The sequence below is a fragment of the Quercus robur genome, chromosome 3 (assembly GCF_932294415.1).
Source record: "Quercus robur chromosome 3, dhQueRobu3.1, whole genome shotgun sequence".
Lineage (NCBI taxonomy): Eukaryota > Viridiplantae > Streptophyta > Magnoliopsida > Fagales > Fagaceae > Quercus > Quercus robur.
Window position 1 is genome coordinate 1824472 of NC_065536.1, and position 24446 is coordinate 1848917.

At 35.7% G+C, this 24446-nt stretch overlaps 1 protein-coding gene and 1 long non-coding RNA gene across 4 annotated transcripts; one reads left to right on the forward strand and one right to left on the reverse strand.

Annotated features, from left to right (window-relative positions):
* The first annotated feature begins 3233 nt into the window (after positions 1-3233).
* Positions 3234-14886, forward strand: LOC126716633 (pleiotropic drug resistance protein 3-like). The gene is made up of 24 exons (XM_050417540.1): positions 3234-3671; positions 4175-4298; positions 4748-4833; positions 6929-7013; positions 7275-7434; positions 7541-7617; positions 8271-8324; positions 8419-8509; positions 8628-8929; positions 9014-9295; positions 9422-9735; positions 9929-10089; positions 10172-10275; positions 10723-10876; positions 10968-11105; positions 11205-11278; positions 11384-11716; positions 11812-12102; positions 12388-12471; positions 12603-12736; positions 13098-13325; positions 13610-13781; positions 14099-14353; positions 14464-14886. Exons 1-24 carry the CDS (start codon positions 3274-3276, stop codon positions 14728-14730), a joined length of 4368 nt encoding a protein of 1455 aa, XP_050273497.1. The 5' UTR covers positions 3234-3273; the 3' UTR covers positions 14731-14886.
* Positions 14887-22190: 7304 nt separating this feature from the next.
* LOC126716639 (uncharacterized) lies at positions 22191-23820 on the reverse strand. Of its 3 annotated transcripts, none has more exons than XR_007652207.1 (5): positions 23761-23820; positions 23104-23659; positions 22937-22980; positions 22425-22828; positions 22191-22288 (listed from the first exon to the last, which is right to left on the reverse strand). It is a non-coding gene; the product is annotated as an uncharacterized LOC126716639 (long non-coding RNA). The 3 variants fall into 3 exon arrangements; XR_007652206.1 differs by having other exon boundaries at positions 22425-22523; positions 22648-22980; XR_007652205.1 differs by having other exon boundaries at positions 22425-22980.
* Positions 23821-24446: the final 626 nt, after the last annotated feature.

The following is a 24446-nucleotide window of genomic DNA, read 5'->3' on the forward strand; positions in this document are numbered from 1 at the left end:
GGCCGGGCCACGATAGCTGTGTAGGGGGAGTATGCATCTACGACAATGAAGTTCACTTCTACCACGTCTGAGTCTGTTTGCACAGGCAACCTAATCATGCCTTTCGGGATGACGATTTTTCCTTCAAAGTTGACCAGGGGGGAATCGTATGGCGACAAGTCTTCCTGCTTCAAGTTCAGCCCCTTATACAAATCAGGGTACATTACCTCCACGGCGCTGCCTTGATCAACTAACACCCTTTTCACGTCATAACCTCCTATTCTGAGCGTGACGACTAGGGCATCGTCGTGGGGTTGAATAGTTCCTTGCTTGTCTTCCTCCGTAAACCCGATTAATGGCATGGCACTCACTCTGGCTCTCTTGGATTCCCTGTCGTCTGGCTCAGTTGGGAAACTGCTCACTGACATTACCTTGAAGGGGGTAGAGCCTGTCCTTCCAGGTGCGGCGAGAATGACATTAATTGTGCCAATGGGTGGCCTCAACGTACTTTGTCTGGTTTCATTGTTCGATGGTTCCTGCCATCCTTTAGGGCGATGCAGCAGATGTCTCAGCTTCCCTTCTTGGACGAGCCGATCTAAATGGTTCTTCAGGTTCCTGCAATCATCAGTGATGTGACCTGGCTCTTGATGGTACGCGCAATACAGGTTCTGATTGCGCTTCAAAGGATCACCAGCCATCTTGTTCGGCCACTGAAAGAAAGGTTCATACTTCACCTTCTCTAGGATTTTGTGAAGCGGTTCTCGGAACACAGCATGGACTGCCTAAGCCCCAGTAGATCCAGGCTGCTCTATATAGTCTCTTCTCGGTCTGTTACTGTTGTTAAATCGTTCCGACCTGAAGTCCCTCCTTTCCTGAGGGACGACCTTCGCTTTACCCTTCCCCATCTGCTGGTCCTCCTCGACCCTTTTGTACTTATCAATTCTGTTCATGAGTTAGCGCACGCTGGTGACTGGCTTTCTAGTGAGGGACTTTCTTAAGCCATGTTCTGTCGGCAAGCCCCTTTTGAACGTATTGATGGCGACGTCATCATAATTCCCTTCTATCTCGTTATACATTTCTCAGTACCTATCCGAGTAGGCCTTCAGCGTCTCTCCTTCCCGCATGGACAAGGATAGGAGGGAGTCAAGGGGCTGAGGGACTCTAGTGCTGGTGATGAAACGGGAACCAAAAGCCTGCGTCAGCTGTTTAAAGGAATCTATGGAATTCGGCTGGAGGGCATCAAACCATCTCATCGCCATGGGTCCCAAGCTGGATGGAAATACCTTACACATTAACGCCTAATCCTTGGAGTGGACGGCCATCCTCTGATTGAATTGGCTTACATGCTCTACTGGGTCGGTCCGACCATTGTATATGGCAAACGTTGGTTGATGGAACCGCCGAGGAAGCACTGCCCTCTCTATTCTATGCGTGAACGACGACTGGGAGATGCGATCCAGAGCCTTGCTCATGGCATCGTTGGCCAGGCCTTGGTAAGATGGGCTTTTGTGGTTGCGTTTGCAAGGCCTCTCTTCCTCGTAGGAAAATGTCTCGCTTGGAGGGGTTCTTGATTTTCGCCGGTATTCGTTATCCTCGTCATTGCTAGTGCCCGAGTCGGGTGAAGGACGTTTCTGCTGTGCTCGGCGCAGCTTTTTCTTCAAATCATCAATCGCTTGTTGTAGAGCCTTTCGATCGTTTTGCTTATGGGATGCATGATCCTTCCCTTTTGAGCGGCTTTTACTCGTGTGAGAGGTGTTCACGCTGCCCTCTCGCTGATTATCTTGGTCCTTCCTTCGTTCGATATTTAAAAAATTGTCCTGCCGTTGAGAATCTGCACGTCCGGTTTGGCACGGGCCTGATCCTTCCATTTCTTACTGTTTCACTTGTCGAGACACAAATTCTTCCCACAGACGGCGCCAATTGTAAGGGCGGTTTTTGGGACCCAGGCCCAGCAAGCAGGCGATTCTGGCCCAAAAGACCCTCAACAATGAATTTGTAGAGAGTGGGTCACAGAACTAGGTCTTGACAGAGTAAACGTAATTATTAGTAAGCCATGCAACAATTTGAACGTGGGGATATTTCATTAAGTTTCATGGGATAACAGTCCGTGGGGCTGTATGAGTGCTTTTTATGCTCTGTTTACAGAATTCCTTTCTCTCTTTCTCTCTTCCTTCCTTTTTCTATCAATTTTCCGATCCCTTAGTCATGGGGATTTTCTTCTCTTATATAGCATCCTTCAATTGATAATGGCCTTACACTTGTTAATCATCTGGGCCTATACTTGAGTGTCTGTCCCATAGGACATCCCCCTTCTTTTTCTGTGAGTTGCACTGGCCAAGATAATACTATTCTCCTGTCCTCTCTACATTAATGCGGCTGGAAAAGTAACTTCCTTACATTTAGTGCGGCAGTTGTGGTTGTCCCCCTGAACGTCTAGCATTTTCCTTCTATTTGGGACGATTTCTCACTGTGTACAGGGCGTGCATTGGACTCCCATTTGGTGCGTCCGAGGAGACACTCCTCCTCGGACGCCCCTTAAACAAGCCCGGCCCAACAGGATTGGGCTGAAAGTCTTCCGGCTATGTCTTCACTTCCTGTTATGGCTGGGCTCCGCACGGGTCCCAAGGCCCACTGTTGACTGATGAATTTTACCCCCACAATACAGATGTAACAAACCATCTTTATTTCCTAATTATTAAATTATATAAATTTATATTATATTTACATTTTACACATAAGTATCCACACACATCATAATTCACACGAATAGTATTATAACATAAAGTAATGCACACAATCAATATTAGACACATTCACACATAATATAAATTTATAAAAAAGAGTGACATTTACAATTCACAAACACTTACTCTTTACTTTTAGAGTTAGAAATACTTGTAATAAGAATATTCAAAATTTAGGTCAAAGTGTGCAAAAATACATTTAAAAATAAATTAAAGTATTAAACTAATAAAAAAATATTTTATATATATAATTTTTTTTTTTTTAAAGTCAGGGGGTTTTGAACCCCTTGAATATAGAGTAGCGCCCCCGTTTCCACACCTTATTGGATAATTAATTGACTTTTGTAATAAACCATGGTAACATAGATGGAAAAGAGAAAGAAATAGCCTAAGTCAACTCCATAGTTTGCGGCATTAAGTTTTAATTTACTTGCTATTATGAATAAGTGTGACTTCATCAATTGAACATAAGCAAAGTTTATACATATATATACACAGCTCTTTCTACCCTGTTTTCCTTGCAAGTTGAGGCTCTCCAAGTTCAACGAAAATGGCTCAGATGATTGGTACAGATGATATAGAGTCACTGAGAATTGAGTTGGCAGAGATAGGAAGAAGCATTAGATCATCTTTTCAGCGTCGTAGCTCAAGTTTCCGAAGCAGTGCTTCAGGATTGAGCTCTACAAAGGGTGGTGATGTTGATGCTGATGCTGTATATGCATTGCAGTGGGCTGCAATTGAGAGATTGCCAACATTTGAGCGTCTCAGATCGTCCTTATTTGATGAGGATGGTGATGATGTTGGTGCTACTGATACTAAAGAAAAAAAGGTTATTGATGTTACCAAGCTTGGAGCTCAAGAACGGCATGTCTTCATAGAGAAGCTCATCAAGCACATCGAGCACGACAACCTTCGGTTATTGAGAAAAATTAGAAACCGGATAGACAAGTAATTGAGCCTTCTACTTTCATGTTTACTTTTTTCTAGTAAACAATCATACAAGCAAGATATGAATGTAGAATCATTATGAATGGAATTGATGCCATAGTAAGTCATACATATATAGAGAAACAAAAACTTGCATTGCAATATGAACATTCATACTATGCAGTATTTGAACATAATTAGTATATCATGCTGCTATTTTTCCTAGTAAAAATCATGTGCAAGTATATACAAGAAACATGGATGTAGAATCAAATTTGAATGGAATTGATGCCATAGTAAGTCATACAAAGAGATTAGAGAAATAAAAACTTGCATTCCAATATATGAACATTCATACTAGTATACTACTATTCATTATTGCTGCTATTAATTGCTCTTAGGATTATTTTTCATTGCTCAACGAGCTAATTAATGTGTATATTGCACTTCTTTTAATGTCTTCATTTATACTTCTGTTCTTGTATGTATGGATTCATTTTGTTGAAACTGAACTGTACTTGCAGAGTTGGTGTAGAATTGCCCACTGTGGAGTTGAGATACAAAAATCTGCGCGTGGAGGCAGAGTGTGAGGTGGTTCATGGCAAGCCATTACCAACTCTATGGAATTCTTTTAAAAACATGCTTTCTGTAAGTACTTTCTTTTAAAGAGTATTTACTATTTAGAGCTTGATCATATACTATTTTGTCAATGGATTCTGGACTACCTGGAGCATGAATATGGCCAATTAGCAAAGAAAAATGGATTAGGAGTTAGGACCAATTAGCAAAAAAAAAAAAAAAAAAGATAGTGCAGATGCAAGTGAAAATGCATACAATTATGCAAATTGTCTATACTCTGATGTGGCTATCTGACATTTGACAATTTTTTTTTTTTTGGGGTAAGACAGTTGACAATTAATCTAATGGAGAAACCTGGATTTTCAGAATCTTTTTGAATTGAATAAACTATAATTTATTACAGATATAAAATGTTTATATTATCTACTATATATAATTTTTTTTTTTAATTTTTAACTTTATTTTTTCCAGTTATATATTTTATAACAAGTATTTTTTCTTTCTTTCTTTCTTAACAGGTATTCACTAAGCTACCAGGTTCGAAGTCACGACTAGCTAAGATAAGCATAATTAATGAAGTTAGTGGTATCATAAAGCCTGGAAGGTAGCTATATGCCTTTTTCTTAGTCAATTTTATGATTTAGGTTTTATAGTCTTTTATTCAATATACTGGTAGTATATACATGCGATGTACGGATTCATTAAAAATTCTATGTGAAAGATAAATTTATTTTAAAATAGTTCCAAAATTTTAGTGAGTGACTTGACATTTTAAAATAGAGTTTCATCTAGATTAAATTATCAAAATACAAACATATATTAAGCTACTTGATATAAGGATGATATTTAATGTAAATTGTATTATATTAAAATAAAATATTATGATAAATTATCAAAATAATTGAAACAAATTTTAAATTTTATTTTAAAATTCTCAAAATTTTATTGAAATTTAGCTAATAGAGTTTAGCTGAAATAAACTATAGTTGGATTAGAATTTTAACTTTCTTGAAACTTAACTAGTAAGGTTTTTTTTTTTTTTTTTTTTTTTTTTTTTTTTGTGTTTTGTTTTTTTTCTCAAAAAAAAAAAAAGAAAAAAAAGAAAAGAAAAGAAAAGAAAAGACCATATACCTAATAAATTAATAGCCATATTGAAAAAGGAATTTATAAAGCATATGATATGGCTATCTTCTATTACCTTACATACATTTTTGTCTTCCTTGTAAGCTTTAAACTAGAAAGTAGGGCTATAAATGAGTAGAGCCCAAGCAAAAAAAGGAAAAAGGTTAATGAATAGGTTCGTGACCAATAGGGCTTGATAAAAAACAAGTCGTGCCTAGGCTCGTTTATGGGCTTATTAATAAGTTTTATATGGGCTTGGAAAATAGACTCATATCATAGTAAGTTTTTTCATTCATTGGGAGTCGAGAGAACACTCTTCCAAATCAAATAGGCCTGAGAATATGATTAAAATGGGTGTGATAATGTATTTGTGTAGGATCTTAAGCTCATGAGTTTTATATTGAGCTCAAGATTGGCTTGAATAATGAATTAAGTTGAACAAGTTGAGATTAAGCTTTTAGACATTTTGACAAGCTCGAGTTCAAACATTGTTTGTAGGCTTGGTTTGAGCTTGAACCAAGTTTGAACATTTTACTTTTGTTGATGAGCTGAGTTTGAACACTTAATACTTGACAATGTTTAGTTTATTCAAGCTAAACCCTTTTTTAATCTGCTAAAATATATTTTTGAGGGACTTGCAAGTTGAAATTTTTTTGGGGAAAAAAAATCAAAATTAAGCCAAAATTTTTAGAACAAAATTATATTTCAGCCTTTTCAGTTGTCATTGTAGTCCCTAGAACTTGGATATATCATTTCTCGTTAGTATTCGTTCCCTTTTTTTCCCCTCTGAACCAATTGTCTTTGAGCTTTCATCTTGCTGCTAATTGCTATCTCAAACTTATCATGGCTGCAGTCATGTTTTGTACTATCATTTCTTGTACATGTCACCCTGTTCTTCTTAGCTGCACTTCAAGTTGATTTTTTCTAGAATGCTCTCTAACATACATAATAAACATAATCATCAATTGAAAAGGAAAAAATACTGAAAGATTTTTGGTAAAGGAAATTGCAATAGTTAAAGTTCAAAGGATCTCTTTTACTGGATAAAAAAAAGTTAAATATGTATTTACTGTTTCTGTGGTGCATATCAGCACATGGATGAATAGAATTATAGATATACTTAAATTTAGGTTCATCACTTTGTTGGCTTGTCCATACATCTTCGAAATGGTATTTGTTTTAATGATAAAATTGGATATTTTCATTGCAAAACTTTCACTTGGCAAGGTTATAATTCTTTGATATTTGTAATCTTCTTTGATATACTACCCTCATAATTTATGATGCTTTGGACTGGGAATATTATCCCTTCAATTTGCACTTTGTTGTATAAAACAACAAGAACAATAACAACTACATTAGAGTCCCAAAACTTTGTGGTCGGCTATGAATCTTCCAGACACTAATCTGGGCGGGAAATTTGTAATCTTTTCTGTCATTCTATCTTATCTAAAATCATACTCTATTGCCTCCTCAATTGACATGTTCTCGTTCATAAAAAGCTGTATGGGAATTTTTTTTCATAGAAATAAAGAAGTTGAAAGAAGTGTATTTACATGGTTTTACCTTTCTTGTAGGATAACTCTACTGCTTGGTCCCCCGGGTTGTGGGAAGACCTCCCTTTTGAAGGCTCTGTCAGGAACTCTAAACCAATCTCTCAAGGTTTCACACTTTCACAATACTGAAAATGACTATATAAACCATCAGAATGAAGATATAAAATCAAGAGAATCTCAAAGCTAAACCTATCTACATTCTGGAAACTTAAATTTTTAAAATTGAAATATGCTTATCCCCTTGCCTTAAAATTAAATATGCGCATAAAAATGAATAGAGTTTTTGAGTTGTTAACTTTTTTGATGGGATGTACATTAGTCTGTTCGCAGGTGCTGTATTATTTATCTATTTGCTTTTTTCCAATAGATTACTGGGGAGATTACTTATAATGGATACAAGCTAGAAGAGTTTGTCCCTCAAAAGACTTCAGCTTATATTAGTCAAAATGACAAGCACATTTCAGATATGACTGTCAGGGAAATACTGGATTTTTCAGCTCGTTGCCAGGGTGTTGGAAGCCGAGCAGGCAAGCATTCCTTAGTGTTCACATTATAGATGATTTAGTTATGATGTCCCTTCACTGCACAACAGTGACAATAATAACAGCACCATTTGTTGTTGGCCTAATGAAGATATTATGGTGGAGGTCAGTAAAAGGGAGAAGGAAGCTGGAATTATTCCTGATCCAGACGTAGACACTTACATGAAGGTACCTATTGCATCTCCAGTCTTCTTTCCTTCATGTTTGTGTAGTCATATGTACTTCTGTAGCATGGCTGAGTTTTTGTTCTCTATATGTATTATAAGGGGAAGCCAACTGATTTTGCTACATGAAAAATCAACATCAAAGGTTAACTTGCTTATCCTAGTTTTTAACAACAAACTTGGAAACAAATCCCATAAAACTACATGAGAAAACGTTTTTGCTAAAATGATGGAAAACTTTAGATAATGCGAAAAATTATTAGCAAAAGACATTGAAATGTGTAGGATTCTGATGGTGCTAATGTTATATTGCTTGTGGAATGACAAAAATATAATGTCAATTTAGTTTCCTTTTAAATTTAGATTCTTACTTCATAATGTTATGAGTATTTGAATGTTTTCATTAGAATATGTTCTATAGCAGCATGGGTTACATGTTTGCATTATCATGTAAGTTGATATAAATTAATGTACAGAAGAGTATATTTAGTATATTTATTGATTGATACAAATGACATACTTGATATACTATAATTCTTATGCAAGTCTATTTAATACTTCACAACACAGTCTTGTTGATATTATTTTGTTCCTGCCTCTTAATGGTATTCATGAGATTAGATGTTGCAATATTGATTATGCTACTTGTTCTGCCAGGCAATTTCAGCCAAAGGACTAAAAGGAAACCTTCAAACAGACTACATACTAAAGGTCATTCTTTTTTAACAGAGCTGAAAGTAAACTTGTACCCTGTAATTGATACTTGCCTTACCAGTTTATATATGTTGCTGCCGTGGCTTCTCAGATCCTTGGACTTGATATCTGTGCCGACACTCTAGTTGGAGATGCCATGAGAAGAGGTATCTCCGGTGGTCAGAAGAAGAGATTGACAACAGGTAATTTGAATAGAAGACTGATAGCTGTTCTGCTTTCTAGTAGTTTTAGTTATAGAGAGAACTAAACCCAGTTTCCGATAAGAATTTTGACCACAGGAATCAAATTAAATTTTGGCAGGGGAGATGATTGTAGGACCTACAAAAGCCTTGTTTATGGATGAAATAACAAATGGATTAGACAGTTCCACTGCATTTCAAGTTGTTACATGTCTTCAGCAGCTAGTGCATATCACAGATGCTACTGTACTAGTTTCACTTCTTCAGCCAGCACCAGAAACCTTTGATATTTTTGATGACCTTATTTTAATGTCGGAAGGGAAGATTGTGTATCATGGTCCACGTGATCATGTTCTAAATTTTTTTGAGGATTGTGGTTTTAGGTGTCCTGAGAGGAAAGGCGTTGCTGAGTTTGTCCAAGAGGCAAGTGAATAGAAGCCTATACTCGTCTTTTTCTTAAAAAAATTTGTTTGTTTGAAAGAACTACTTCATCCTATCTTTATGCAGGTTATCTCTAGGAAAGATCAAGCACAGTACTGGTATCAAATGGAAGTACCCTACAGTTATGTTTCAGTTGATATGTTCTCTAGGAAGTTCAAGGAATCTCCTTATGGAAAGAAGCTAGATGAAGAGCTTTCAGAGACATATGATAAATCCCAAAGCCATGGAGATGCTCTTTCCTTTAGTGTGTATTCTCTTTCTAAATGGGAACTATTTAGAATATGTGCTTCAAGGGAGTATCTTCTCATGAAAAGGAATTCTTTCATCTATATATTCAAAACAACGCAGGTGAAGATTCATACTTTTGCGTTTGTTTCTCATTCCCTTTTTTTTTTTTTCTTTTGGACAGCCACCCGGGGTGGAGGAAAACCTATTAATCTGAAAATATGTTTTCCTGTTCTTTTCTATCTGCAGCTTCTCATCACTGCATGTATCACGATGACTGTATTTTTACGGACCCGGATGGATATTGATATTCTTCATGCAAATTACTATATGGGTTCCCTGTTTTATGCTCTTATCATCCTTCTTGTTGATGGAATTCCAGAGTTGTCCATGACTATTCAAAGGCTTGAAGTCTTCTACAAACAAAAAACATTTTGTTTTTACCCAGCTTGGGCATATGCAATTCCATCAAGTATTTTAAAGGTTCCTATTTCATTTGTGGAATCTCTAGTTTGGACATGTCTTACGTATTATGTTATTGGATATAGCCCTGAAGCCGAAAGGTGAGGTTGACATGAAAATATGTAGATTTATTATTGCATTTCCCCCTATTTTGGTTCATCAACTAGCAATTGCATATCCAAAGCTTCTCAAGTGCTATAACCTCAAAAAAGCATTTTATACTAGTACTTTCTTTTGCTCAAGAAGTCTCATTTTTTTTAGTTATGAATCTCTGATCGTTTTCTGTGTGCTCAGGTTCTTCCGTCAGTTCATTCTTCTTTTTGCAGTGCATTTATCTTCATTATCCATGTTCCGTTTCCTGGCATCAGTCTTCCAGACCAATAATGCTTCCATGACAGCTGGTAGTTTTGCAATATTAATATTGTTAGTATTCTCTGGCTTCATTATAACTCAATGTAAGGTTATCTTACCTCTTCTCCAATCTCATTCTAATATAATCAATTAAAAGGATGAGCTGAGCTGTGCATCTGGTTGCAGCTTCTATGCCTGTTTGGTTGAAGTGGGGTTTCTGGGTTTCTCCTATCACATATGGAGAAATGGGCCTTTCTTTAAATGAATTTCTTGCTCCACGATGGCAAAAGGTGAGTCTCTCATGACATAACAAATAATCCTTTGTCTATTTTTAGCTAATACCGCAACTTATGAGCAAGGGGCAGACCTACTGGTTGTATGGCTCCTCCAAAGAGATCGGCATTGAAAGACAGTCATCTCTGATCAACATGTTATTTCTTGAATACCAATATTCTCACTTAATAGTGAATCTTAGCTGATGTTCTAATGTCTTAGCTGGCTTCAAACACTAAGCACTAAGTAATGCACAATCTAATTACAATTAAACATTGTATGCAATAAATTGTCTGCTTATACATGCTGCTAAACAACTAATTTGGCTGTAGGACATGTGCATTAATACTCCTCATATAAACCTGTCAATAGCTTGCCATTTCTGTAATTAACTTTTTCATTAGCATCAAGAGTATATATATATGGTCTTATTGGCTAAGTTTGTTTTCCTTTCTTGTCTGTAGATGTTATCCACAAACACCACCATAGGGCAAGAAATACTCGAAAGCCGTGGACTGAACTTTGATGGATATCTTTATTGGATATCACTCGGTGCCCTATTTGGATTTATAATTGTTTTTAACATTGGATATGTCCTGGCCTTAACTTTCTTGAAGTGTAAGTTTGTGTTCTTGATTGTTATTATATTTTAACTTAAACAGCAATGCAACAATAGCTAGATTTTGATTCATCATCGTTTAATAAACAGCTCCTGGATCGTCTCCTGCTGTTATCTCTCATGAAAAGCTCTCCCAAATACAGGGAAGTGAAGATTCACGTGATGGTTCCTGTCTAGAAAAAAAGTCTGGAAATTCTCCTGCACAGAATAGTATAGAACCAAATAAAGGTTTTACCAATTTTATTGTTCTTCTGCTTATTCTTCAGATCATTACTGTAAACATATATTTCTCCAACATTTGAACGAGTGTCTTGTCTCAATTAACAGGTAGAATGGTATTGCCATTTACACCCTTAACAGTAGTGTTTCAAGATGTGCAATACTATGTTGACATCCCCTTGGTAATTACATTTAATTCATATAAGGTTATGGTTGCTGCTGAATTGATGGCTGTTTACATTACAACATATTAATTCCTGTCATTGTTTTTCCTTTTTGGCTTCTAGGAAATGAGAGAAAAGGGATTCACCAATAAAAAACTCCAAATTCTTTCTGATATTACGGGTGCATTGAAGCCTGGTGTTCTTACAGCATTGATGGGTGTCAGTGGAGCCGGGAAAACAACTCTTCTGGATGTCTTAGCCGGAAGAAAGACCAGTGGCTATATTGAAGGGCACATAAAAATTGGAGGGTATCCCAAGTTTCAAGAGACGTTTGCTAGGGTGTCGGGTTATTGTGAACAAACAGACATACATTCTCCTCAAATCACAGTTGAAGAATCGGTGATATTTTCTGCTTGGCTACGACTGTCTCCTCAGATAGACTCAAAAACTAAAGCTGTAAGTTCTCTATGTGCTGACATGAATCAAAGGTTTGGTTTTATATTCATCATTGAGATAATATTTTGTGAAAGCTACTGTGTCATGTCATGCAGGAATTTGTGAATGAAGTCTTGGAGACCATTGAGCTTGATGGAATAAAGGATGCCCTGGTTGGCGTACCTGGCATTAATGGTCTATCAAATGAGCAGCGCAAGAGGCTTACAATAGCTGTGGAGCTTGTTTCTAACCCGTCTATTATCTTCATGGATGAACCAACAACGGGTTTGGATGCAAGAGCAGCTGCAATTGTTATGCGAGCTGTGAAGAATGTAGCTGATACAGGAAGAACAATTGTTTGTACCATCCACCAGCCAAGTATTGACATATTTGAAGCATTTGATGAGGTGATTTTTTTTATAAGAATTTAAAATTGTAAGGGTAAGTAAAATTGTAAAACCAAGGAGTTTTATTAATCTCAGAAATACATGCATTTGTACTGAGGAAATAAATAAAGGCCCTGGAGTTTTTTAGATCTGAGGAAAAGCAACCAGATTATAAATTTGTGAGATGCATTCCAGCCTACTACCCAAAAAGAGTATATGAGACCATAGTGTTGGATAATAATCAACAATTTTCTTGTTATCGAATCTAGAATAGTTACTTATCTCATGCCTGTCTTGCTAATGCAGCTAATTCTTCTAAAAAGTGGTGGACATGTAATATACTCAGGATCATTAGGACAACATTCAGCTTGTGTTATAGAATACTTTGAGGTCAGTTTGATGTAGCAACGCATTTTATCTATTGCTTTTTTCCCCCTGCTTTCATTTTCCTTAAGTAATACTATTTACTTTGAGTAATTAATTTTATTGATCTTCTTGTTACTGAACTTTTACTTTGACAGAGTATCCCTGGAGTTCCGAAGATTAGAAATAATTACAATCCGGCAACATGGATGTTAGAGGTCACTTCTATATCTGCAGAAGCAGAACTTGGTGCAGATTTTGCCCAGAAGTACAGGGATTCTGCTTTATACGAGTGAGTTGCTGAGTTCAGCTACAATTGTCATTGGTTTTGTTGCTGTATAATGTGAAATAATGTCTCTATTAAATAACTTTGATACCGTGGAATTTCTGCCATAGCTTCTCCTGACGTAAAGATAATTAAATTAAAAACCATTTGCTTTTCATCCTTTTTGAAATGCATGGGGGAATGGCCTTGTGTTTTGTCTGCCCTTCCTTATGTGGCCTTAGTGTTATAAGGTATCAAGGCTGTGCTAATCTCTCTTAAGAACATCTATTTTGTGGAACAAAATATTTTCCTTAAGATATATATCTTCATATGACCTGCATTGGCATTTTAAAACTTGATGTGATTTCTAATATTATTCCATTTGCAGGAAACACATGGAGCTTGTAAGGCAGTTGAGTAGTCCACCTCCTGGGTCAACAGACCTGTATTTTCCTACACTCTTTTCACAAAATGGTCGGGGACAATTAAAATCTTGCCTATGGAAACAGCATTTGGCTTATTGGAGGAGTCCTGCATACAACCTTATGCGTATCATGCATACTCTTGTAACAGCTTTAATTTTTGGGGTGCTTTATTGGAACGAAGGAAAAAAATTGTAAGTTTTAATGTGTCTAAGATTTCTACTACATTTACAGAATGCTTATTACAGTTTAAAAGTTTCTAATCCTACCTACCGGATACCTTGGCAAAATTGAGCTTGCGCATTGTAAGTGACAGTAGAACCAGAATTTCTTTTATGAAGTGTTTGTCTAATAAGCGTGATTCTTACAGTTGTAGATTTTTCTTTGCTTAAGATTGTGCATCTGTAAGATATACAATTTTCTGCATGATGTTGTAGTTATGCAAATATCTAATTTTGATTCTTATTTTATCCATTAGGAATAACCAGCAGAATTTGTTCAATATATTTGGTTCCATGTATGTTGCCGTGCTCTTCTTGGGCATAAATAACTGCTCAACAGTTCTACCATATGTTGCAACAGAGCGAACTATTATGTATCGGGAAATATTTGCAGGGATGTACTCTTCATGGGCTTATTCACTTGCACAGGTATAATTTTCTTTGGAACCAATTGAATTTAACGTTGACTGCTTTCATGGCATTATGAGTAATCTCAAACGTTGTAAATTTGACGTACTTTGGATTCTTGCTAGATCTTCAAGAAAGATAGCATGAGAAATTTATCTCATCTTTTCCAACTGCTTTTACATGTTTACTTGTGCTAGCTTGATCCAAAAAGGGAAGAGAGTGAAAGAGAGGTGGAGTTAATATCTTGATATGAACTTCTTTCTTTCTTCTTCTTCTCTTATTTATTTTTAATTTTAGTTATATTCAATGCTTAGTAGTTGTGGATACTAATTTTGTAGGTGATAGTGGAGATTCCTTATCTCTTCATCGAAACTGCTATTTTTGTGACGATTAGCTATCCAATGATTGGATATTATGGGTCAGCTTATAAGGTTTTTTGGTACTTCTATACAATATTTTGTTCCTTGCTCTACTTCAACTATTTGGGAATGCTACTTGTGTCATTGACGCCAAACTTCATGGTAGCTGCAATTTTGTCCTCAGCCTTCTACACAACATTCAACCTCTTTGCTGGTTTTTTGATTCCTAAACCGGTAAGTTAAGGCTACAAAACTCCTCTCTATTGTGGCCACACAATAGGTGTGGGCTCTAAGATTTAAAAAGTAGATATAGTAGAACTGATCATATTGTTCTACTCTTGCAGCAAATTCCAAAGTGGTGGATCTGGATGTATTATCTGACCCCTACATCTTGGTCACTTAATGGTATGCTTTCATCACAATATGGAGATATAAATAAAAAGATTGTGATATTTGGAGAAACCAAAACAGTTGTTGCATTCCTAGAAGATTACTTTGGGTTTCACCATGACCAGTTAGCTATTGTGGCGGTTGTTCTCATTGCCTTCCCCATTGTTTTTGCATCCTTGTTTTCATACTTTATCGGAAAGTTAAAATTCCAGCGTAGGTAAAGGATGGAGATGTTGTCTGTTGCTTGCAAGCCCTTTAGTTTGCAAGTAATTGTTGATTCAATGTAGTAAGAACTGTCGCATATTTATCAAGTAATGTATTGCTTTAGTGTAATAAGAACTACTATAAACTTATCAAGTTAAAAAATCATGCGTACAGTATTTACATTTTAGATAACACAAATTGTTAACATTAGAAATTCAAATTACAAAATGCATTGTCTATAAACTGCCTTGCTAAGATATTGTGTTGTAAGTAACTCTATACATTCTAACTTCGAAAGGCATATTCACAAACACACTATATATTTGAGATTTGTTGTGTGACAGATCAAGTTTTATAATGGACATGTTGTAAATTGTAGGTGATAGTTGAAGTTCCCTATCTCTTCATCGAAATTGTTATATTTGTGATTGTCATATATCCAATGATTTGATATCATGGGTCAGCTTATTAGATTTGCTGATACTTCTATGCTAGACTTTGTTCCCAGCTATACTACAATTATTTGGGAATGCTACTTATTTCATTCACACCAAACTTTATGGTAGTTGCAATTTTGTCCTCACCCTACTACACGATATTCAACCGTTTTGCTAGTTTTTAGTTTTTGATTCCAGAATTGATAAACTAAGGTTGCAAAACTGTCTCTAGTGAGGCCATAGTGTATTTGTGAATGTGAAAACTTATGAATATATAGTTGAACTTGATTATATATTGTAACACTCTTGCAGCAAATTCCAAAATGGTGGATATAATTGTATAGTTTGACCCTTACATATTGGATGTTGAATGGTTTGTTTACATCGCAATATGGAGCCATAAATAAGGACATTGTGGTATTGGACTATTTTAAACAATAAACTAGTAAATTTAATGAAAAGACATGGAGGTTTTATACAGTAAATGAGGAGTTAGTGTTTTAGTCAAATTTTGAATCCCTAGTGTGAAGATTTATCAAGTCTAAGTGTAATTTTTCTTTTAACTGTACTCGCTAACATTTGGCCTTTGAAAAACCTAAAGTTGTTGTTGCAAGATCTATTGTCGCTGATGTTCTGAGTTTTCAGTCCATTTTATGTGCTTTGGGTTCTTCATAGATCATTGAGAGCTATAACATGAATATGCTGATTTTATGTAACTTATTGGAAATTAAGGGTTAACTTATAAGGTTTTCTAGTATTTCTATGCAACATTATCTCTACTTCAATTATCTAGCAATGCTACTTGGTTCATTGATACCAAACTTCATGGTAACTGCAATTTTGTGCAAACCTTTTGCAAGTAATTTGTTGATTGATGTACTAATCAACGATGATAGGAAAATTTGTTGTGTTTAGTAAGATTGGTTGTAATTGATCAAGTTACCATGCAAGCAATCAATCTCAAAATAGACACCAAATTTACGTGGAAAACCCTTTAATGTAGAGGGAAAAATCATGGGAAAAAACCGACCAATCCACTATAAGGAAAATAGAGATTACAGCACTTAAATTTATGCTTACAACTTCGAGTACACAACAAATTGGGAAAATACAAGAATATTAATTCTCTAGGAAAAAATATAATCTCACCACAAAACCTAAGAACTTGGTCAAGTACCTACCCTACCTCACCTTTCATGTTTCACTATGTGATGTGATACGCAAGCTCTAATGCCACTATGAAATGGTGAAGGAGTTTCTTTCGTAGGTATTTCTCAAAAGTGCATCCATGAGTTAAAATTTGCTCAAGTACAAAATATGCTTCACCACATACTAGAATTTGAGTTCTAGTTTAAATCTGGCCAAAAGAAAAATTTAACATGAGGGTTTGACATACACAAAAAATAGTATGGAAAAGCATGTTATGATAGAAGGTTAATAAGAATACGATAATTTAGCTTACATTAAAAGAGCACAAATAAATACAAATAAATTGGCCAATTATCTCGTCAAATAGCATCACTTGATAATGATTTTTTGAGAAATTTATAACTAAATTTCTATTCACTAGGCATGAGAGTTATCATAACATGAATAAAATGTGCAAGATTGACCAAAGAGATAAGGGGAGGTAGTTGAGTTGAATTGGAAGGAAGAATCCAAATTCCAACGGGTTGAATATGCAGCAACAGATGCATGTTGATATCTGTCTTAAGAGTTGGCCATGATAGTTTCTTTTTCTTTTTCTTTTTTTTTTTAGGATAAATGGCAGAATGATAGTTTCAAGTTATTCAGTTGCTCAAGGTCCCATGAGAGTACCTTGAAGCCAACGTTGACAAGGAGGCTATCAATCCCTGGAAGAGATTATACAGACCAATATCTGAGGGAATAGGCATTTGCTTATTCTTCAGTCGTAAAGGATCTTGAAGATAGATATGATATTTATGAAAGTTTGTGTAGAAATAATTTTTTCAGAAAGGTTTAATATATTGGTGCATGTCAAATTTGCAACTCCCTATGTAAATTCCCAATTACAAAAACTACTAAGATGCTAAAGGTGAGATGCAATCAAGTACTAAAGTCTCCAACTCTGCCTAACTGTGAAGCAGAAGCTAAAGTATGACCCCTCTCAAAAACAGAGGATAATCTTCGAGCAAAATCGATAAGATGGAAAATGTCCTAGGCTGCTATGCATATCAGAAATGGAAAAAAGCTATAAAAATGCATTCCATATCCAAATGTCCCAGAGCTGCTAGTTATGTCGGAAATGGAAAATCCAAGTATTTTAGTACAATTACCAACTAGTTGTGCAGATTACCCACTAATGAACTTTGAAAAGCCTAATTTCCACAAGAATAAGAAGAACAATAAGAAAAAAAATACCCTAAAAGGGGGAGCGGGGGGGATTTCTTGGCTTTTCTTGAAATTGATTACTTGTAACGAGTAAACTCACACCAGCAATGATTGTGAAGAGGCCAACACCTTTCAACCGGTGACCTTCATGTTGGAACTAGAAAATAGTAACCTGAATATGCATTGCACAGGATCAGAAAATAATGTTAAACAAATGGTAACACAACTGCAGCTTCCAAATGAGCATTTCACCAGCAGGAAATTAACTAACAATATAAAAATGATCATGCCACTATGTTGATTATCAATTCTTTGCAAATTATAATGAATCTTTTGAACTGTTTTAGAATCAAATCCATGGACAGTGGACCAAAAATAGAGCTTGAATTGTACCAGTGGAAAACAAAAATTGGCATTCACTATGCCACAAGACACTACTGCTTTAAAAATTTAAGGGCAAATGCTATGCCAGTTGTTATTTTTACACTTGTTTTGGACTTGACCAGTGCCTTAATCTGCCTTCTTAGAAAAGCTACAGAAAAGCACCTTAAATACAAGGGGTTTTGTTGGGGGGGGGGGGGGGGGGGGGTGTGGTGGGTGGGAAAGAAGAGTAAGGAAAAAATAAAGTACATGAGGACACAATGGACAATATTGGCTATAGCAGACCAATATTTTCCGTGCTTAGAACCTTAAACACTGGCTGGCTACTAGCTTAGCGAGGTTCATCTTTGATCTGACCCAAATTAATGTAGAGAACGATAAGAGTTGCAAGCCAGAAAGAGCAGTAATTGAAGGACGAAATTTAGAATTGGTCATTGGTAATAGTACTATGTAAAAAGGGAAAACTTACTTCCTTTGGCAGTTCAAACTCCATGCTTGCATCCTCAAGTGCTTGCTGAACATATTTTCTCCGTCCTCCGAGATCTCTTGTAAAGTGACTAACTTTTTCCTAGTGGCAGGGATTTAGGGCTTATTCAGGGTGACAAATATCATTAGAAGCAAGAACTTTGCAAAGAAAGCATACTTTTTTAAAGTATTAGAATTATATTACTTTTTTTTTTTTTTTTTTTTGAGAAAGAAACTGATAGATTTTATTAATAAAATTTAACTACATCTAATTGTAAAATCAAACCAATATGAGATGGGACATCTTCCATCCATACTTGAAAATCTGGTATGCATAATGCATTTTTAGCCAGACTATGAGCAACCTCATTGTCGTTTCTCTTAATGTGAGAATACAACAATCCTTCTCTATGAACATGTGAAATCCTAATACAGTGAAATAAACTTGCAAAACATTTAACATCACGACTATGTAACCCAAAGGATTCCAAAGACTGCAATATAGCCAAAGTTTCAAGCTCTATTACAGTTAGGGGGAGAGCGATGACTCCGACCATGTGTGCCAAGCCTTTTCCTTGGCATTCTCGGATGATCACTCCAATCCCTGCCCTATCTTCTTCTTGAAACATTGTATTGATATAATTTGTGCTCGAACCCTCCACAATTACATCAATAGTCGATCTCCAAAACAACACTAATCCACCTCCCATATCCAAAACAACATCCACAGATTTTTGTTCCCGGAACATTACATTATCAGAGGTCACCTTCAGGATCGGCCATGGAGGTGGTTTCCAAATGGCACGGTGTGGAGGCTGGTCGGACTGATCAGGCCCATTACCCTTCATTGTTGTTGTTGCGCTTTTTTCCTTGTCTGGAATATTGACCATATTAACCGACCCAAACTCATGAGTCATCACTAATCCACCTGGCAGATCCCAAATATGCTCCTCTGACTTATTACCAATCAATTCCGTAAAAGGAAGGGTTGAAGGGTTACCAATATGGATAGACTTCTTTTTGGTTTCAAACTCATTCAATGCCTTGTTAAAATCCGAGATTAATTGGTTTACCTGATTTGGTTGTAACGTTCCTTCCACATCCCCACAATTATTGTTCAGCGCTTCACCCTCTTTATTTCCATCAATGCTCTTTAATGCCTCACCATCGCATCTTTCTGTCACCCTCTCTGCTGGTTGCGCCACTACCGGACCTCCTCCCTCCCCTGCCCTCACGGATGAGCTTGACTGCTGTTGAACACCATGAAACTTATCACAGGGTCTAGGCTTCGAACGCTCATAATAACACTTTCCCACATCACCCAGATTATCCAAGGCAAATAATACTCGATGCTCCTTATGATTGCGTATCCTGGAACCATTCGTGGACCTCCATAATAGTTTGGAAGTTCTTGCCTCGGCTTCCATATCAAGGAATCGGGGCGTCAGTAACTGTGCTGCTAGGATGAATTCACCCGATTGTTGGTCCCTTTGAAGTACAAAGCCTGTGTTCTCCCTCTCGGATAGAATAATTTGACTGTGATAGGTAATATGCAAACTGACTGTGTTTCCCTTAAACCCCAAAAAACCAAAACCCCACTAGCTCTAAAGGTAACTTTGTTACCTTAGAGATACAAACTCTCCTTCGTTAGAAGGGACAGAACACTTCTACTGCCTAAGAGAAGAGAGAAAGCTCTCTTTCTAGAGACAGAGAGACTATCGTTAAGCACCTAGTTTTGTAGTGAATCTTTATTGTGCAGAATTATATTACTTTTAATCACAATGAACAACAATGTTAACGGTCTAAAATAAATATATATGGTAGTCTAACGTCTATTGAAAGGAGCTATAACACATTAAAAGCAATTTCAAAGTATAAGCATTAAACAAGGGATGAGCATCAGGAGCAACACATGAGAAATTAAAAAGTAATCAGAATGACTCGTTATTTTTTTGGTTGTTTTTTTAATATTATTTTTAAAAATTAGGTTCACTAGAAGGACAAACTATTTCCTGCAGCAGAGTATCAATTATATGGTAAACTTTACTACTACGCATCGCAACACATTTAATTCCTAACAAGATTCAAAGCATAAAAATAACCCAGAAAATATCATTTTAATTCCTATAAAAAATAGAGCTACCAAACACTTTATTTAAATGAGAAGTAGCAATAACTATGGAATTAGAAATTAAACAAACGAAACAGAAGTTAAGGGAAAAATATATTTATCAAAAAAAAATTACGGGAAAAATATAGCATATATGATATTTTGAGTGGCTTTATCTTCCTCACTTTCCTTTGGGAGTGCATGCATAGAGCTCATGCTCATTTTGTTCCGCAGCTAAATCCTCGACCTTCCTGATGGGGTTTTATCTTTGGGTACGGTATATGTTAAATCTAAAAGGCTTTGTTTATGATCTGATCAGGAGTGACAAATAGATGATGATTGTTTTGAGATTTAATCAGAGATTACACTAGGAGATGAGCAAGATATGACATTGTCAGTGATTTTTGGAGGTTCAGCCACAAAAACTTGTGTATACTGCAAATTTCCTACAGAGAAGAGTACTTTTTTTAACACAAATTTCAAATGTATAGTAAATTATAATTTTGCAGCAACTTCTTGATATTACATAGTCCAGTCCTTTCAAAATTAGGGAACTAAAAAAACTCCAATTTTAACTCCATAACACAAAAAGCTAATAAAAATGGTAAATCAAATTGCAATATCTCGTAAACCACAAAAGCCACTCTTGAGCTATGTGAAAATGATTAGTTATCAAACAGATATATTGGAGCAGTTTCCAAGGTAGAGGCAGCTATTTAAAGTTAAATGTTAAAGTTAATAATGACAGGGGAGGTCTCTTTAGTAGATTACTGGATCCTGAATGCCGTAGACAGTATCAAAGGTGCCACTAACATCTCATGCTCTCCCAATTATGGTGCCATAGAATAAAATTTCAGTCATTAATATAACAATTCCCTTTGAAGCAAGCTGTGCTTACCATTTGGACCAGAGTTTTGAATTAAACTTGCAATAATAAACAAGTTAAAGGAATGAGAAAATAAACAGATAGCATAAAACAATTGATGTAACTAATAAGTAAATTTTCTATTTATGCAATATCTTCATTTTAATTGTTAGCCATAGGCCCAAATAAATCAGACTTCTACTCTTGATACTGTTTGTCTTTATTGTCAATTATAATTAGTCTGTGTCTAACACATAAATATTGAAATTGCAAGGAAATTTTGAATTTTAAATTCTAAAGATTGGTGGAAAAGTAAAGGAAATCATAGATACAATGTAATGGTATATTGTTACATTCAAAAAGTCGAGGGATAAATTGATAATGGTCCTAACCAAAGTGAGGTAATTTGTCATTTACCCTAAAAAAAAAAATATATATATATATATATAATAAAAAAAATCTAGAGATGAGCCTTCTATACTCTATAGTATAAGAAACAAGTGAATCATCAATAACACAACAAAGTCTTAATCCCAAAATTTGAGGAGTTTCAGTTTTTAGAAACAATAGAAGGCATCCTTCCAATATAACACACACACAAACAATAACAGAGTCAATCTTGATAAAGGTAGACTTTAGCTTGTTGGAACTGGTTTTTTCATCTTGCAGGGAATAGAAAGTTAAAAATACTGTCACTTGAAAGGGCAAACATGGTCCTCATGAAGAAAGGTGTTCAATCAATTACAGGATGCCTTAAATCTAGCAAAACTTTTCTGCTTTAAATAAAAAATAAATAAATAAAAAGGCATTTTAGTGTCACATTTTTAACTACAAATATGCAACATTATATTATATCTTCATCAGCTTACCAATTGGTTGAAGTCTAACTGAGTCTATGTGCATCCATTGGTCAGCCATGGTTGGACTTCAGATAAAGGGCAGGTGGTCATGGCCATAGCCAGCCCCTGTAGTATGGAAGCGATGGATCAAGGGGACAGGAGAAATTTTTTGTCACATTCTATTTAATTCATTATGAAGAAAATATACTAAGATAGAAAGATAGAAGCTAACTACTCCGCCAAGATGCATTATAACTGTTACCAGAAAAACATTTGATAAAGAAGTTTCTTTTGTAGCGCTCTCTAAAATGTGCATCCATGAGTGACAATTGGCTCCATCACAAAATGTACTTCCCGATATCTGATGTTTGGTTGAAATGAGGCCAAAAGAGAATTAAATATTCAGCATGAGGTTTTTATGGATGGAGAAAAGGGTAAGTAAAAACATAAAAAAGATAAAGCAGAAATATTGAGATATGCCTTACAGTAGAAGATTAATCCAACTAACAAAGCCAAGGTAATTTGTCACTTCTTCTTGTCTTATGGTCACCTCATGCATTTCACACACTTCCATGTAACGAAATATTTCACTCCAGCAGCCCCAACTGCTTCATCAAGTCAGCAAACCTAACCTCCAAAGCCAAAAGCTTAGCTTTAGCCCTTGCACTGAACATCAACCAGGCTACCCCATGTAAGTGGTCAAGAAGAAAATCAAAGTCAAAGCCTGCTAACAAAGCCAAGGTATTTTATCGCTTCTTATTGTCTTATGGTCACCTCGTGTTCTTCACGCACTTCCATGTAACGAAATACTTCAAACTCTAAGACAAGAAACAAGCATTCCATATTACTTTATCAATTGATAACTAGTAAGTACCTAACAATATAATTTTAAAATTTAATAAATAACAAAAAAAAAAATTTAAGCTTTAAAGAAGTATTACTCATAGAATTGTTGTCACCAATGCACAAGGATCCTGCTTTCGCCCCAACTACACATTGTTTAAGTAGAGGACACTTTCCATGGCACCAAGGTCTGACTTATAGTATTACCAGCATTTTTGAAGTCATAACAGAGCTTTTCACAAAATGCCCTATGATATGAGGTTGAGATTGAACAAGGGCCAAAGAGTAAGAAATATTCTGCATGATGTCTAGACTGAATGAGAGAAAAATATTCCTAGGACATTAATAGGTTGAAAACAATAATTATTGACTATGAAACAAGATACAAATGCAGCAACTGAAAGGGGGAAAAAAAGGCAGAAGAAGAAAGGACAGAGTTACCTATAGAAGAATTAACATTTAAGTGCCTACATCAAGTAATTTTTGGACTCGTCCTATCTTCTCCTCTCCACTCTTTATGGTGTCCTTTTCACAATGGGCAACTATGGCTTGCAACAAGTAGGAAGTACTTATCAAATTGTCGCCATCTTCATTGACAAGAAACACATCACTAAGACAAGAAGTCTACTTGCATCTAGATTCAAACTTTTAAACCTGTAACACCAACGCCTGATAATTAGCAACTATAATTTCAAGCCCTCAAAATTAAGGATAGAAGGTTGCCATAAGTTACAATGGCCACGTTTCTACCTAACCTTTCATGTGTCATACGATAGGCAAGCTTTACTGCCACAATGAAATGAAGGAGTTTCATAGTAACAAAATGGAAGTTACTGGAGGATTAAGAGGTCTACAGACTTTTATTACTTTAGGTAGTAAGTCATAACGTTGCATAGGTGCTTCATTGGCCATCGTCTGAACAACTATCTCTTCTACATCCTTTTTTCCCCCCATATTACCTCTAATGCAATGAAAATCCAATAAATTTTCTTGTACTTCATGCATTAATCAGAACTATTGTTTCGAATCAACATTTGTTTCTTGATCAGAAAAATTCTTTCTTAATAAATCTTAATTGAAGTTATAATTGTCTTAGCCGGCTTCATACACTAAACAATTTAGTAATGAATATTCTGATTACAACCACTATATGTAGACTACTGAATTACACGCTTATATTAGCTTGTGCACAAAAAATTGTATATATATGACATGTGCATCAAAAGTTGGCTGTTACAAGCAACATATTTATAAAATGAGTGTAGCTGAGAGGAGAATGTTCAAATGGATAAGTGAAAATACACATAAAAATAGGATTCAAAATGAGGAAATCTACTTAAAGGTAGGGGTGGCCCCTATTAATAAAAAGATGAGGGAAATTTGTTTGAGATGGTTTGATCATGTGTAAAGTAGAGCGATTAATGCATTGATAAGAAAGAGT

Bases quoted from the DNA above. Each gene is read 5' to 3' on its own strand.
- LOC126716633 (XM_050417540.1), top strand. From the start codon at position 3,274: ATGGCTCAGATGATTGGTACAGATGATATAGAGTCACTGAGAATTGAG. The intron at 10,276-10,722 runs GTGAGTCTCTCA...TCTTGTCTGTAG, and splicing joins TTGCTCCACGATGGCAAAAG to ATGTTATCCACAAACACCAC. The intron at 13,782-14,098 runs GTATAATTTTCT...CTAATTTTGTAG, and splicing joins GGGCTTATTCACTTGCACAG to GTGATAGTGGAGATTCCTTA.